Source organism: Trachemys scripta, chromosome 8, assembly GCF_013100865.1.
Source record: "Trachemys scripta elegans isolate TJP31775 chromosome 8, CAS_Tse_1.0, whole genome shotgun sequence".
Taxonomy (NCBI): domain Eukaryota; kingdom Metazoa; phylum Chordata; order Testudines; family Emydidae; genus Trachemys; species Trachemys scripta.
Window position 1 is genome coordinate 45877164 of NC_048305.1, and position 16759 is coordinate 45893922.

Consider the following 16759-nt stretch of genomic DNA (forward strand, 5'->3'; position numbering starts at 1 on the left):
TTTTATTTCCATAGTTAACTGATTTATCAGTGTGAAGTGGACTACAGCTCTTCAAGGTGGAGACCACATGCAGGGTGTCCTGCCTGATTCCTGAAACATGGGAATGTATCACAGTTCCCACTACTTGGTACCTGCAAACCCCCCACCCCCACTAATAACTAAGCCAATCTCCATCTATTGAGGATTAGGATGAGATGTTCATGGGGCCAGATTACTTCATATCCACCTACTATGGGGTTCTTGGGATACTGTCAGGGACAGGATACTAGATTAGATGGCTCAAACCTGTTGTCCAGTATAGCAATTCCAATGCACACACAATTGTTCAGTCACAGAACCTTTGAGTTAGGTATGGACTCTTCCTTGCATCTTCCTTAAAACCATACCTGTCTGCCAGATGCCATAAAGCACAGCTGGTTAAATTTAATAACTCACATGTCCCTAAGTCATCGGTACCTATCTCCTTGGTAGCAACAACTGATCATGATCACTGACTAATTCACAGTTGCAAGTATGGCCTACATATCTAAACAAACATAGGAGTCTGGCTGACATGAATGGCACGTAGAAATACACAAATCAGGCGGGGCTCACCTCAAATCCTCAGGCTCTTCTAGCACTTTAGGAGGAGCACTAGCCTGTTGAGGTTCTGTATGGGGATAAGGATCTGAACCCCACATCATGCGGGGCTCTGACAGTGGTACAGTATGTTCTCTTGCCGATCGAGCAATATGTTCGAATGAATCTGAACCAGTTCCTGACCCTTCCATCTGGTCTCTTCTCATTAATGGTTTGGGAGACATAATTCCTGTGATCAAGAGATTCAAGTTAAACAGTTGAAATTAATGGCTCAAAATACATTGATTATTGTGACACAGGGCCAGAAAAGGTTACACAACTAGCAGACTAATTGACCCAGAGTCAACCTTTAGAGATATATTAGTAGATAATGTTCATGTTTTGTGTGTTTACATATCTAGTTAGAGGTTGACAATGTAACCAAACAGTTCCTGTCTATTACTGTATTCTGTTATTCAGAGATCAAAAGGAGATATTAACATTGAAATCAAGTGTGAATGTAATATCACAGTCTTAGTTTCTCTGAAGTATGTAACAACTACCTGTAAATGGCAGGAGATAGGCAATTGCCTTATGTTAATCCATGTAGCTAATTACTGGTGATGCTTAGGAAATAGGAGGTTACTTCAAAGACACTATTCTTCACTCAAGGAACACCTGCTGTCAAGAGGCTGACAATAGCCTGCAAAGGGTCTATAAAAACTCTTGGCCCCTGATCCTTTTCATCTTAGATCTGCTTAAGCTTCATCGGGGGAAATTTGAGTTGCAAGACTGAGGTCTCCAGTCCCATCTGGAACACCTTATATTGGATATTTGGGCATTGGTCTATAACCTGATGAACTGATTCTGGGAAGGACTCTCTCCAACTCTAAAGCTCACCATCTCTACTAGGAAACTGAGGTAAGAACTCTATTCAAGTCTGTATGTATAATAATCTTTTAACCAATACTCTTTCTTCTTTCTTAATAAATTTTAGTTTTAGTTAATAAGAATTGGCTGTAAGCGTGTATCTGGGTAATATCTGAAATAGACATTAACTTGGCAGGTAATGTGTGCGATCCTTCGGGATTGGTAGAACTTTTTTCATATGATGAATAAGTTCTTCAGAGTAACCAGTAAGGTACTGCAGAAACTGTTTTGTTGCTAGCTTGGGGAATCTAAGTATTAGAATAACTACCAGTTTTGGGGATTGTCTGCCCTAAATGAGCTCTCTCAGCATGGCATCCCTGGAACCCCAGTCACAATTACATAAAAGATAGGATTTGAAGAATTTAAACTCTGGCTATGCTGAAAAAAAATCAGCAGGATGATGAGCAGAGAACTTCTATACTGATGTCCCCTTCTGACAGTTCCCCATCAAGTACAGGGGCCGCAGGAGTCGCTCCCACCATACAGAGCCTTCTGCTCATGTTCTTGCTGCCACTTTTGGGCCTCCTGCCCTAGACATCCTCAACAGCAGCATCTGACAGCCTCTTTACTATTCCACAACAGCAGCAGCATATAGCATGTTATTTAGGTTTGGTTTACATTCAGTTCAGGTTTGGAAAGTATAAGGGCTAGAGTTTCACTTAAAGCTTTGGTTCTGCAGAAATTGATGGGACTTGCCCAGGATAGGCTCCTAATCACCTTGGGCAAGAGGATTTTTCAAACCTTGAATATCAAGAAATTAAGAGGGAAAGAATATTCTTGTTACATTACTTAGAACAGATATTTCTATCTTTGTATTGCTTCCCCAAATTCTCACCCACCCTGGGACTGTCACCCCACTTTCCCTTCTCTTTTCACATGCCAGCTAGCTGGAGAGTCCAGACATTTCTTATCTTTAAATGCTAGCTTCAACAGGAATCAGAGGGGTAGCCGTGTTAGTCTGGATCTGTAAAAAGCAACAGAGGGTCCTGTGGCACCTTTAAGACTAACAGATGTATTGGAGCATAAGTTTTCGTGGGTGAATGCCCACTTCGTCAGACGCATGACAGGGATGCAAATGGCAATAGTGGAGATTAAAAGCATATTCTGTGCTGAGATAACTGGCTGAAAACTTTGAAATTATGGCTGCAATGTTTCATAAGTGCTAGTATTTGATTGCTAGCAAGTGAAAACTATGTATCCTAGCACTGTACACTTCTGAAAAGTCTTACCTGCATTACTCACATTTTCCACAAACTTGGGTCAAAAATGAGATGGGTGGCCAATGGTGGTGAGGCTTATAGCAAAGTTTTTAACACAAACATAACCAGTCACTACCATATATCTGCAATATAGTAGCAAACTATGTTTTTATTTTATAATCATGTATGGGAATGCAGTAAGATACAAGTATAGTGCACCATTTTTCTAATGAGATTGCCTGATCTGATATTTATACAGAAAGAATTTAGTACTTATGTACTGGCTTGATGTTTCCAGTCAGTGGACAAACAGTGGGTTAGGGAAAGAATCTTCTACTGTTCAAAAATACTGCGAGAACGCTCACTGAGAATGCAGGCTGGGTTTTACCTGGATGCATAGGAGACATATCAATAGTAGGCCTTCCTGACATCATTCGTGGGTCCATGTAAGGCTGCATCATAAGCCACCGTGGATCAAAGCCCATAGAAGCTAAATGCTGAGGATGTGGCTGCATGGGCTGGTAAAGGGGTCTATGCTGGGGAGGAGGGACAGGACCACTGGAAGGTTGTGATGGAGCAGACTGTGGAAGCACCCCTTGCTGCTGCTGCCACTGTTGCTGTTTCATCTGTTCCTACAATGTACAGATATGCAACATTAAAAGAAGGCTCATTCATAATATGAAGTGACTTGCATGCCATTCAAATAATCCTTGGAAACTAGCGATAAGAGCCAGTTATCTCCAGAAAAGGGTCTATCGGACTGCAGAATTAGTTAACTTAAGGACAAGGCACAATAATCCAGAATGTGTCAAATGCATGGGGATAAACTGGAGTAAAAAGATTAAGGGGGAAAACAGGAAATAGAACAAATAAAATTGAAACACCCTCACCCCCAAATTAGCTACAAAGTCTGCATGGTTTTCAGTGAGAAGCAGAGCAGGGCAATCTGTACTGTAACACAGAAATTTTGCAGGATATCTTTCAGGCAAGTTATTTTATAGATTTAATACTCAAAGGTATCAACATGTATGAATCCTTTAGGAAATATTGATTAACATCACATTCTACAATCCCAACATTCTGCAAATACAGATCAATGGTCTACACCCAGCATCTGGTGTAAAAAAACCCACTACATTTTAACAACGCTTTTATTTTTGGCTCAATTGGACATCTTGCCTTCATAGAAAGAGGGAAATAAACTGCCTCTATAGAAGTATCCCTGCCAGTACTGCAGACAACAATACAAAACATTCTAGTATCTTTATGAAAGATATCACCCAGTAATGAATTTCATCTCCAGTGTGAGGATTAGGAGTCCCAAGATCAGACCTGTACTCCATTACTCAGTGGTAAATAAGCCCTTTATTTTTTGATGCTAATAGATTGGTTACTTACCTGTTGCCTCTGAAATCTTGGTGGCAGCGACTTCTGAAACTGTTTAGAGTAGCCTGAGGAAACAGCAGGTCTAGGCTGAGACCCTGAATCTGGCTCACTTTCATGAGCCACTTGTGAACTCTCTTTTTCATTCCGACTACTGTCTTGTCTGGTAAAAATTGGCTGTCCCTCTGCTATAAAAATATTCAAAGTTAGTTTGCACCTACCACATGTATTATAGGTCATAAGCTCGTCTTCACTTTCACATTAATCTGCTGCCTATCAGATAGTCTATCCTAACTTTAAAAAGATATGGCTTTCTAAAGTGAAAACACCCTGAATATTTATCAATTTATTCTTTTAGTGTTCTGCTAGGCTAATTCTATTAATGAAAAACAAAAAGGTTACAGTGGAGAAATGAAAATTAGTCACTGGAGACCACAGATCAATAGCTACTAATTCATCTCACATATGGAGTATATTCTATTGTTTACCTAAGTAAACTGTGTAGCTAACCGCATTGCTGTTTATGTTGTAAAATTAATATATAAATAGGATTGCTATGCAGCCAAGTTTATGCTGACGTACAACTCAAGTTTTGAATTGCCTGACTTATTTTGATTGTGTAACCTATAGGCTGATTTACAATAATTTTGCACTTAAAAAAAAATTTGCCTGTGCTTAAGTAAGAGCTGGTATGTAAATAGTCCCAATTAGGTGCTGAAGAAGACCAAAATAAATGGTGGAAACTAGTGGATGCTCTCAGCACCTGAGGGTATGGGAGGATAAAGACAAAGAAGAGAATTAGGTGCTTAAGCTCACAATTTACTACACCTAATGGATGAAGTTTAAATGTGTGCTTGTAGCAGCTTTTTTTTGGAGGGGGGAGGGGGAACTGTTCTGCAAGGCTGGATTAACAGAATAGTAACATCACAAAAACATCTGTTTACTTATACTATGCTGCCTGTATCTTGGCAAGACTGATGTCTTTTCCTCTTCTTTAAGAAGAAAGCTTAGATTTTGCAGAATGCAGCAAAAATTGCAATGTGTGGGATTCACAATTTTTTCATGAATAACTCATTTTCCTGATGAAGTACAGCATTCAGGTCTGGGTCCTGAATCAATTAGTGATTTGGGGTTGCAATGTGCCCATGGCAATGTGTGTTGCATATGATCAAAGATAACTGTACAAATTAAAAATCCTGAATTATATTAATCCCAGTGGTTCCTTATTTTTTAAAAAGAACAGCCTTTAACAATTCATACAAACCTTTCTCTTCCTTATTACTGCTGTTTTCACTTTCTTCTTGTTTTTCTATTACAGGTGCTAGCACTGGTTCTTGAGGCTCAGGCTTCTCAGGCTCTGGTTTCTCTTCTGTTTTCTTTATCTCCTCCTTTTCTCTCTCTTCTCTCTCCTTCTCCTGTTCCTTTGCTTTCTCCTCCTTTTCTCTCTCTTCTCTCTCCTTCTCCTGTTCCTTTGCTTTCTCCTCCTTTTCTCTCTCTTCTCTCTCCTTCTGTTCCCTCTCCTNCTGTTCCTTTGCTTTCTCCTCCTTTTCTCTCTCTTCTCTCTCCTTCTGTTCCCTCTCCTTTTCTTTTTCCCTTTCCCTCTCCCTCTCCTTCTCTCTCTCCCTTTCCCTCTCCTTCTCTCTCTCCCTTTCCCTCTCCTTCAGAGGGTCTTCCCGGGATGGTTTGGTCACGCAGCCAAATTTCTCATTTAACCGTTTTAGCTTCTCGGCACAAGCTGCTTTTCTTTGTTCTTCCATTCTTCGCTCCTCCTCCTCTCGCCGCTTACGGGCTCTCTCCACTGCTGCTGAAATTTCTGCTTGTTGTCTTCGTCTCTGCTTCCAAATTTCATCTTCATCTGGTACCAGTTTAGGGGGTAAGGGGCCCTGTCTTCCAGGTCCTGCCTGGCGATCTGGAGGTGGAGGCTGTAACATTAATATAAGTAATGTAGTACATATCAAGCAAACCTTTAGTATTCAAATCATGTGGCTATATGTAACAATATGCAGTATTGCCGTATTTGACTGGCACCTTCAAAACAGAACCACCCAACCTGTGAGTTGCTAGCAGGTTTGTGGGGCGTAAGGCTGGTCCTAATTTCCTGCTGTAATTCACATCTATTGACTGGTGCTCTTGTTTTTTCTGCTTTTAGGGCAGTGGTTTTAAAACTTTTGTACTAGTGACCCCATTCACATAGCAAGTTTCTGAATGCGACCTTCCTTATAAATTAAAAACACAATATATTTAACACCATTATAAATGCTGGAGGCAAAACAGGATTTGGGGTGGAGGCTGATAGCTTGCGACCCTGAGAGCAGTGACTGCTACTTGTGAAATCAGGAAGAGCGGGAAGCAATGTTTCAGAATCCCTGAACCCCCACTCTCTCCTGCAGCAAGAATTGGAGACATGGAGCTGTCCCACCACTCCTAGCAGCTGGCAGAGGGTGTGGATGAAAAAGACAGGAAAATAATTTTACCACTGTCAGAAGTTCCTTCAAGAACCTCAGGAGTTATTAGATTCTGGGACCCACGATTAGAGAAAAGTTGAGAATTATTGCCTTAAAAATTTCGGCTGGTGCATTTAATTAATTTTGATACCCGCTTTCACAAATTTTTACTCAGGGCCATTTATTTTTTAACAAAAAATGTAAGCCACAATGGGGGTGTTGAAAGAACTGGATTTCAGGTAATCTAACAAGCACTGTACTGCAAAACTTGCTGGGGATCACCAGTGATTTTATTTTCAGCTGAAAATAAATGAAGGAGTACACATCTGAATGGAAAGAAAGGGAGATCAAGATTGGGCCTGGCTGGGGCACCCCTTCTCCCGCAGCAACAGCCAGATGTAAAACTGTGCAAAAGGCTGCCCCTGAAATCCCCTTTGGGAGTATGTAAAATCCACAAAGCACCACTGGGGAAAAAATTCTAGGCAGGAGTCAGAGAAACTTAAGCCAGCAGGAGTAGACACTGAAGCATCCTCAGCAGGGATTCTTAGACACTGATGCTGCCAGACTGCATTCTACAGTTTACACACTGGACATTCTTTTCTGTGCCGACTGTTTGCACTAATCCCTTCATGCCTTTTTTCCTCTCAATATCTTCACCTCAGCTGCACTCCACTCCTACTTTCAGTCTCTTCTCCTTCCCCTTGGTATTCCATTGAGCTAGTCTCCACATAAAGCTTCACCCACTGAATTAATCCCTCCTCACCCATGTGTAAAAAACTAACGATCATGAAACATACACTTGCAAGCCACCATTCTGTTCCCTCTATTTTTGTGTTACATCCCTTTCCCTGAGTTTTTGTCTTGTCTATTTAAACTAAGACCTTTGGGGCAGGGACTGTCTATTACTTTACTTTGTAGAGTGTCTAGCAACAATTTTCAATTATTGGCAACTAGAAGTTACTCTAATAGAAATAATAAATTCTGCATCATTCTTGTTGATCATCACACAAAATGCCTAATACTATTATAATCTTTCTTCCTTACAGGTGGAGCATACAGTCTGTTAATTCTCCCCCTCAAATTCTCTCTGATACAGTTAAGCACTTGACACTGGGAATCAAGATTCTCCAATGTAAATCAGATATTCTGTCTTCTCCTACCGGTTGAGGAATAGATTTTGGATGAAGTGCAGAACCGCCCCTCTCATGTACAGAAGACTGTGCTGGTGTCAGACCCCGCTCCTATTGAACAAAGAAAACAGTGTTGGAGTAACTAGCTTAATGGAATGTATGGTCAGTCTTGCAGATCCTCTACATAGAGGCTGGGTTTCCTGCTGCGTTTAACCATGTCAACGTGGACCATCTGAGTTCTGTGAAGAAGGTTAGATACAAATACAGAAGGGCAACAAAGTAGTTTTCACTTTTATGTTCAAGGGCAAAGTAACAGTCATATATCCAAGGAGCAGAATTTGGATTTAACACTGAAAAAAATCCCATTTGCTTTCTATAATTCAGATAAGTGATAATTCCTGAAAGATTTTAAGTGCCTTCCCCCTTTCCCCCCTATTAAAATTAAAGTAAAACTTGGATTAAGTAAGGTTTATTTGATGCACATTTCAGGCTTCCCTGTCTTCACTGTAACTGGTGAAAGGAGGGGGGAAGTTTACCTTTTCAGTGAAATTCTCAGACAAAGCTAGAACTTACTTCCCTGAAAAACAATACTAAAGAGTACATCTCCAGTTGGGACCTGGGCAGAACCTACATTATGCACTTGCAGATCTCTCTGTACTATGGGGTCAATTACAAAATAGAAGCCCTGAAGTGTTGTGTTTCTACAGAGTCTGTGTCTATGTCTCTCCAAGACAGGTTGCCTGAAAGGGCTCTATTTGGAAGCAAGCTGAGCAAAAGTTCTTTTCTCCTACTGGCCCAATCTAGCAGCATGCTGTAATAGGCTCAAGGAAAGTTAAAAAAATCTTGACAAATAGAGTGCAGTGAGAAAAACTAAAATAAAGTTTTTGATATCCATCAAAGAAGCTTGAATTGGCTATTCAGGGAAAAACAAAACTTGCTCCTGAAGTACTGGAAAAAGGAAGCATGTTGCAGACTGCACTTGCTGTTTTAGTTACAGAGCTGACAATTTTTGAAGGACACAAAGCAGACCTACTCAGGTAGAGAGATGTCATGATATCACAGTGGCTGCCACTGAGCAGTTACAATAAGGATAAAACAAACACAGCAAGTAAAAGTGACTTCATAGCACCCTGTGGTAACTTTGGTAAAAGCATATATTTTAATGGCAATCACTTAAGACTTTCAAAGTGAATAGGGAGGAAGAATGGGGAAGAATCCACAGAAAGGATTCTCCAGGCACAGGTAAGAGAAAATAAAACAAAAACAAACCTGGTCAAATTGAGTGCTTTTGCCATAGGGACCTCTGGGTCCTGGTGACTGTGGAGGAGCCTGGGTAGAGGATTTACTGCCAGACCGTTCTTCTGCTTCTTTCTGTCCATCAGGGCTCTCAGAGTCTTTTGAAGGCATTTGTTCATCACTGCATATAAAAAAATAAATCAAACTGAGGGTCTGTTTTGAGTACACTTTCAGTAATACTTCTTTTCTCCCACTTTCTGCATTTTTAGCCTGCAAGCTCTATAGGGCAAGGACTGTCCTTTTACTACATGTACACATAGCATCTCACACAATGGGGCCTCAATACTGATTGTTTTATGTTACATTAATGCCAGGAGACCCCAATCAATTCATCATTTGAGAAACTAAGTTGTGAGCACTGATGGTCCACTGAACTTTCCCAAAGAAGTTTTTCACCTACATTAGAGCATGACCTACATGTGTGGCAGCTCAGAAGGCTTGGAACATCAAATTACCTGCTTTCCCTTTTATCTTTCTGATTACTTCCTTGCTCATCATCATCGCTGAAGTTCAACTGCTCGGTGTAATCTACTTCACTCTGAGCACCTATCATAGGAGCAAAAATTCAGATTAATATATTAAAAGTGTTCAGCATGCAAAGAGCAAGAGTCTTCATAGGTTCAATGTTCTCACCAGCCCAGCCTTCATCAGCTTCAGCGTCCAGATTATCAAATTTATCCAGTTCCTTGAGTTCACTAGCACTAAGGATGGACGGACGCTCGACAGGTTCTGAGCACCAAGAGGGGCCTCTTCCCCGTGGGCCTCTAGAACAAAGGAAGAATGCAAACAAAACAAAACAAAAATCAGTTTATACAGCAATATCTGCTCTCCCCACGATAGCAACTAAGATCTTTAAAATCACTATATAAAAAGGTTAATTTGTAGTTGAAGCAATAGACTATTTTAAGTATACATTACTGCTTTTCCCTTATTAGCAGAGGCACAAAGTTTATACTACTTAGCCATGTTTAGCACATTCTGTATTATTTTATGTATAATTACTGATTAAACAATCAGTTTTTATTATTTGTGAACGTCAAAAGAAAAGGGAAGGAGGAATATTTCTGAATCAAGTAGTTTTATAATGGGGAAAACTGAGTGAAAGGGCCCTGGTCTCCCTTCTTATTTGTCCATCTCACACAAAGCACCATTACAAGGTGAGTAAATACTGTTTTGATGTTTATAAATACTGAAAAAGGGTTCTCTAGATTGAAACTGTCATTCAATGATTTTTTAATCTCTTGGAAGGGGAGAATGAAGTTTATATTGATCAGAAATGAAGAATTCAGGGTGCTGGAGGGGGCTCCAGGCTGGGGGAAGGCTCAGGGATAATTTTAGGGTGTAGAAAGGTGCTCCGGGCTGGGATCAAGGGATTCAGAGGGCGGGAGGGGGATCATGGCTGGGGCAGGAGGTTAGGGCGTGAGGGGAGGCTCAGGGGTGCAGGCTCCGGGCAGCGTTTACCTCAAGCAGCTTGCGGAAGAAGCAGCATGTCTTCTCCGGCTCCTATGCGAAGGTGTGGCCAGGCAGCTCTGCACGCTGTCCCATCCACAGGCACTGCCTCTGCAGCTCCCATTGGCTGTGCAGGGCAGAGCCCCCTGGCTGCCCCATGCGTAGGAGCTGGAGGGGGGCCATGCTGCTGCTTCTGAGAGCCACATGAAGCAGCCCCCAACTCTGCTCTCTGGCTGGCGCGGGGCAACCCCAGACCCCACGCCCCAGCAGGAGCTTGAGGACTGGATAAAAACAGCTGGCGGGTCGAATGTGGCTCGTAGTTTGCCCATCCCCGTGCTAGACTGTATATGAAGCCCTGCTTTTATCACACAAAACAAAGCTGCCCTTCTGGGTCAGATTAATGGTCCATGTAGCCCAATATATGGTGTCCAACAATGGCCAGTACCAGAGATTCAGGGGGAGTATACAGAACAGGTCAGTTGGAAGGATTCATCCCATCTTCCCCCTCCCCGCTTCTGGCACTCAGAGCTTTAGGGTTGCATCCCTGACCATATTGGCTAACAGATATATTGTGGGAAAGGGTAAACGATACGTCTCTATTCACTTTTTCCACGCCATGCATGATTTTATAGATCTCTCTCATATCTCCCCACAGTTGTCTCTTTTCTTAGCTGAACAATCCTAATCTTTTTAGTTTCTCCTTGTATAGAAGCCATTCTAAACCCCTGATCATCTTCAATGCTCTTCTCTGAATCTTTTCCAGATCCACTATATCCTTTCTGAGATGGACTGACCAGAACTGGACACAGTATTCAAGGTGTGGGCGCACCATGGTTTTACATAGTGACATATATTTGGTCACTACTCATGCAATTCTAGTATTTATGAAAGTTATTACCTGCTAGCCTCAGATGAAGTAGGGAACCTGCTGGGACCCTGCATTGCAGGATATGCCATTCTAGGATATTGATTAAACATCTAGGAAAGGAAGCCAAAAATTACCAAACTGGCTTTTAGATATAGGAAAAACTGATTTAAAAATATAGCTTCATTAGAACTGTCAATGCCACTACTACAGAAGCCCTTATGAAAGAAAGAGATTCTGTCTTACAATCCAAGGAGACTGTTCACCTTAAATAGTGGGTTGAGCTCACAAATTACAATTCCCTCACTTAAAGGTAGGTAGTTGCCCTGCATGACATGTTCAAACTGAAGACAGATGGAGTCATGACAGGGCTCCATATACATTAATGCTTGTCAGTGGATATCAGCTGTGGTTGCACACCAGATTCTCTTTCCATAGGAAAGATGTGGTCTAATAGGAAGATCAGGCAGTATGAGACTAAATTACAAACCAAGTAACCTCCTGCCAGAAGGCTGGGGCTGGCTTTAATATGTCAATAGAACTTGCTCTTGGAAAAGGAGGTATGCAAGCTTTCCCCTAGGAATAGCACCTATAAACCACCTTAATGGGAAGAGAGGAGGAAGAAAAACCCAAACAGTCCCAAAACCTCTGTACAAAGAAGAACAAAAAGAGTTAACATTTTTTTTCTTGATTTGTGCACCATTTAGAAACCAAGCCAATAAGTGCCCCAGAGAAGGAAGATGTTGTTTCAGGTTAACTATCTAATGCTAGTATCCTATTGAGTCAACCACTCACACCGATACTTATATAAGATACAGCAGTTACTTACATAGGGTGGCATCATTGCTTTGTACTGGGAAGAGACAGCCGGTTGTTGCTGACCATTCAGCTTGGGTTGAGGTGGCTGTGCTACCCGAATATCCCTTTTCTCTGCTGCCTTGGGGACATCATTCTGTTCTACTGGTCCTGTTACACTACCATCTTCTTGGCCAAGAGGCTTAACTTCTTGATCAGTTGGAGAATTTGGGGTGTTGAGATTCTTAACTCCACCTTCTCTCCAACTAGCAACATCTGCATGGAAGGAACCAGTAGGGGAGAAAGACAAGCACAACTTTAAATAAGCTTCTGATTTGTAACGAAGTAAAGAACACTTCTTATCCAATTGTTTTCTGTGATGTAGCAACACCAGTGCAAATGAGGAACATGCCTTGTAGTCTGTTATGCAAGCAGGTGGCAGCCACTGCAGATAAAAGGATTGTTGGCTCCCATTCCTCCTCAGGCCATCTCCAGATTGCTCTTCTCTGAGAGCTTCCAGTGATGAAATTTAAACTAGCTAGCCTGCTCTACGCTCCACAGCTTATGGGATGACTTAGGAGGGGTATCTGTGCTGGTACTGATATAAAATTATTTCCCCCCCCAAGATCTCAGGGTGTAGATTTAGATTGCTGTAGCAACTTGAGGTCTAAGAGGTTCCTGAAGAGAGACAGTGTCAAGTGGAAGCCATAGAATAATCCACTTTTGACTGGCACAGCTCAGAAGCCATGGAATGCAGAACGCTGTATGTAGAGTTTCTTCAGTTTTCTAGGCAGAATCCAAGTACACCTCTATCCCTACAGAACGCTGTCCTCGGGAGCCAAAAAAAATGGTACCGCGTTATATCGAACTTGTTTTGATTCACCAGAGTGTGCAGCGCCGCCCCCAGCCGGGTCACTGCTTTACCACATTATATCCGAATTCGTGTTATATCAGGTCGTGTTATATTCGGGTAGAGGTGTATCTAGAAGCTCCCAGACAGATTTCACCACCTGTTATACAAAGGGGTGGACAGGAAGCACTAGCTATAAGAGCTGTCCTCAAAGAAACATGGAGATCTAGCAAAAAATCCATGACGACTATGCAGAAGAAATTGAGACTGGAACATTAGACAGGCAAGGCAAATTTTCCTACTTTATCCCACTCCTTGCTGGTTTATTCTTCACCCACAAACCAGCTTAGATTCTGATCAAATATACTGCTTCAGTCAGAGGTACCAGTGGCGGGTGTATAGAAGACAGCTAGGAAAAAAAATGGAGATGTGAATGCTAAGGGAAGGGGGGGAATGGTTTAAAGGAGCTATGGAAGCCAAAATCCCTTTTTCTGACTACTACCTGCCTCAGGTCTGGTTTACACTACATTTAGGTACACCTAATCTGCCTTATATTGACCTAATTATGTCAGTGTACACACTAGAGCCTTGTCCCACCAATTTAAGTGCCCTACTACACCAACATAATGGCTCCACCTCCACGAGAGGCAGAGGGCTTATGCTGGTGTAGTTAGGATGATGCATTGTCTGTGTAGACACTGCACTGCACTCCTTACACCAACTGTGAGGCTATGCTTTCATGGCTATGCTGAAGCTGTGAAATTGACAATAAAGTCTAACTCCCCAGCCAGGCTGCTGCCAGGTCTCTGCTCCAAGCTAGCCTGCTACCCAAGCTCCTGGCTTGGGCTGTTGCCCGGGCTTCCCATTAGGAGCCCTATTGCCCCCTGGGGTTCCCAGCTGCATCGAGGCTTCTGGCTCCCCGCTTCCAGTCCAGCTGCACTGAGGCTCCCTGCTGGGAGTACAGCTGTTGACCGGACTCTGGGCGCGGATCTCCCCGCCAGAGGTGAGAAGCCCAGGTGGGAGAGGGAGAGCTGGCCCTGGCTCTTCAGTCAGTGGAAGCTCTCTGGTGAGGATGCACACCACTGACAGGAGGAGGGTAGTGTGGACATCAGCCACTACAATAATTACTGTGGTGGCTGTAAGACCACCTAACACAGGTCAGCTTAAGACTGTAGTGTAGACAAGGCACTGTCATCTGCACAGGTGGCAGCTACAGTACAGAAAATACTTCCCATGATCATTTGATTGGGACAAGGATGATGAATTTTAGGTGGAGAAGAAAAAAAAAGTCAGTGTTTTCCTGTAAGGAACAGTATTGCTGGAATCAAAAGTGTGGTTCCTGATTCCCAGGCCCCAGCGGCTACACAGCTCACCCACACAGTACTTCTGAGATGAAAGCAACCTCCTGTAGGTGCTGTGTGGCCTTGATTTGTTCTGGCCACATCTAGCTCTCTGCAGGTGAGAGAGGTTCAGCTTATTGAAGTCTTAGAGTGTCTCAAACTTTCAAAGTACAGACTATATCTTATCAGAGAATATCTTGTAGACCAACTCTCCTTCCCATTCACAGTTCTGCAGACCACACTTCCTTCCATTTGTGCTTATGTAACCAGCCACCCTTTGGCAACTCCATGAACTGCTCACATGGTGAATAATATTAGCAAAGTATTTTTATTTGTCATGACATTTAGCAACTAGAAATAAGAAGGTGCCAGCACCATTTGAATGTGACTAGCAAGTACTCTTTGGACCATGAGTGGACAGTTGACCACAGTTTGGGAACCTGTGAAGGGAACCATATCCTAGGACTAAGGCTTGGTCTACACTACCCCCCCCAATTCGAACTAAGGTACGCAACTTCAGCTACGTGAATAACGTAGCTGAAGTCGAAGTACCTTAGTTCGAACTTACCTTGGTCCACACGCGGCAGGCAGGCTCCCCCGTCGACTCCGCGGTACTCCTCTCGCCGAGCTGGAGTACCGCAGTCGACGGCAAGCACTTCCGGGTTCGACTTAACGCGTCCAGACTAGACGCGATAAGTCGAACCCAGAACTTCGATTTCCAGCCGTCGAACTAGCTGGTAAGTGTAGCCAAGGCCTAAGAGAAATATTAATGTATCTTATTTCTATATGTAGACATTATGCTGGAACAGAAGTGAAAGTGTGAAAATTTCCCCAGAGTAATCTCTGTAAAAGGTAAACACTGATATTTAAATAGGACAAACACAAGGTTGTAGATTCAAAGAAAAGTAAAATGAGTAAACAAAAAAGCTGACAATATACTGAGGCAGACAGGTATGAAAATATAATCTGGAAGAACATGCTTACACAAATCTGCAAGTGTATGTAATGTAGAATTTAGGCCAATTCACGTTTGTCAATTTTCTGTTGAGCGTTTGAACTTCTAAATGACAACATTCCATCTATTTCATAGTGCACACCAGAAATCCCTAGTAAAACCCTATGCCAAATTGTGGTGGGGCAGCTGCCCCACACCGGGGAGAAGGGTTAAGGCAGCCTTGGAGAGGTTGCGCAGAACCCCGCTTATCAGGAAAGGGCTCACTGGAAGAGCCAATCAAGCGAAGGCTTGCTGGAGCAGCCCATATATAAAAGGCTGCTCAGTAGAGCAAAGGCAGTCTCTTCCTGGAGGGCAAAGGGGAAGGACTGTCTGCTGAGGAGCATCGGAGATACTGCAGTGCTGGGCAGGGTACCGGAAGAATAGGGGAGCTCTTGGCTGACCATGGCCAGACTAAGGCCCTGAAGCAAGGGCAGGGAAGATGCTAGGACTACAGGGGAAGTGGCCCAGGGAAAGTAGGCAGTGGGAATAGGAGGAGGGGCAGTAAGTGGTTGTCAGCTATCGGGTCCCTGGGCCAGAACCCAGAGTAGCGGCCAGGCCTGGGTCCTTGCTCCCCTTTACCCTACTTGCCAATGAGGAGAGTGGCCTAAATCCAGACTGCAGTTTGCCCCTGAAGCCCGGGGCTAGACTAGAGACTGCAGTTGGCTATTGAGGCAAATGGAAGGACTGAGGACCGCCTGCCCCCAGAAAGGAGGGAGACAGCGGGCTGGGGCACAGCCGAAGGGCCGTGTCCCGAAGAGGACACTGCAGTCCAGGAGTGACCCGGGTCCAGATGGTGGAGACGGTAGAGGAAGTGGAAGTAACAGCAAATGACACCCCGCTAGTAAAAGGCACCCTTCGCAGCACAACCAGCAGGAGGCACCATAGTGAGTCAGTCTCACACCACTACACAAATGAAAATTTGGCATGCATCTTCACAAGACTTTTAAGGTATACCTACTTTGTGGCCGTAAACTGGGTCCAGGTCCATAGGGCTCTTCGGGTCCATCTTTCTCTTTCCCTGACTTTTCCTGATCCCCAGCTGCCTGCAGACTGGGAAACTCTTGCTGGAAATAACTGTTTACTGGGACACTTGGACCTAGACAATTACAACAAAACAGTATTACAAGTTTCAATAATGAATATAGTTTAGAAAATAGGACCCTCTAGCTTGCCAACCATAAAGTTTTACTTTAAAAAGCTATACTATTTTTCAAATAAAACAAGACTGTATTTCATCCAAGTTTAAAATAATCCTTTGTGAAATTCCATATTCACTACTGAATACCAGGAGTAGTTAAATCCACTGAGCCAATTTACTTTCTTGTTGTACATAATGTTAGATGGATCAAGATAAGAGGACACAAAAAGTGCTAGAATAGCAATAATGGATCATTTGAACTACCTAAAATATTAACTGGTATTATGTCACATGGGGACAGCTTGGATAAGCAATTTCTCAACATCATGAATGCCAGCTTCTTGAATTAGCTACTTCTGGAATACGCAAACACTACTCTTGGCTTAGT

General features: G+C 42.9%; 1 protein-coding gene across 18 annotated transcripts in view; it reads right to left on the reverse strand.

Annotated features, from left to right (window-relative positions):
- The window catches only part of PRRC2C (proline rich coiled-coil 2C), a 111476-nt gene that overhangs the window by 60953 nt on the left and 33764 nt on the right, over positions 1–16759 (reverse strand). For 13 of the 18 annotated variants that reach the window (XM_034779739.1, XM_034779753.1, XM_034779752.1 and 10 more), the window contains 11 exons: positions 16192–16329; positions 12084–12340; positions 11288–11367; positions 9574–9704; positions 9396–9486; positions 8914–9061; positions 7675–7755; positions 5335–5992; positions 4086–4258; positions 3076–3319; positions 595–808 (listed from right to left, as the gene is read on the reverse strand). In XM_034779739.1, coding sequence (XP_034635630.1) covers positions 595–808; positions 3076–3319; positions 4086–4258; positions 5335–5992; positions 7675–7755; positions 8914–9061; positions 9396–9486; positions 9574–9704; positions 11288–11367; positions 12084–12340; positions 16192–16329 — 2215 coding nt within the window. The remainder of the gene's footprint in view (positions 1–594; positions 809–3075; positions 3320–4085; positions 4259–5334; positions 5993–7674; positions 7756–8913; positions 9062–9395; positions 9487–9573; positions 9705–11287; positions 11368–12083; positions 12341–16191; positions 16330–16759) is intronic. The other 5 variants (XM_034779757.1, XM_034779756.1, XM_034779744.1 and 2 more) reach the window with 4 other exon arrangements.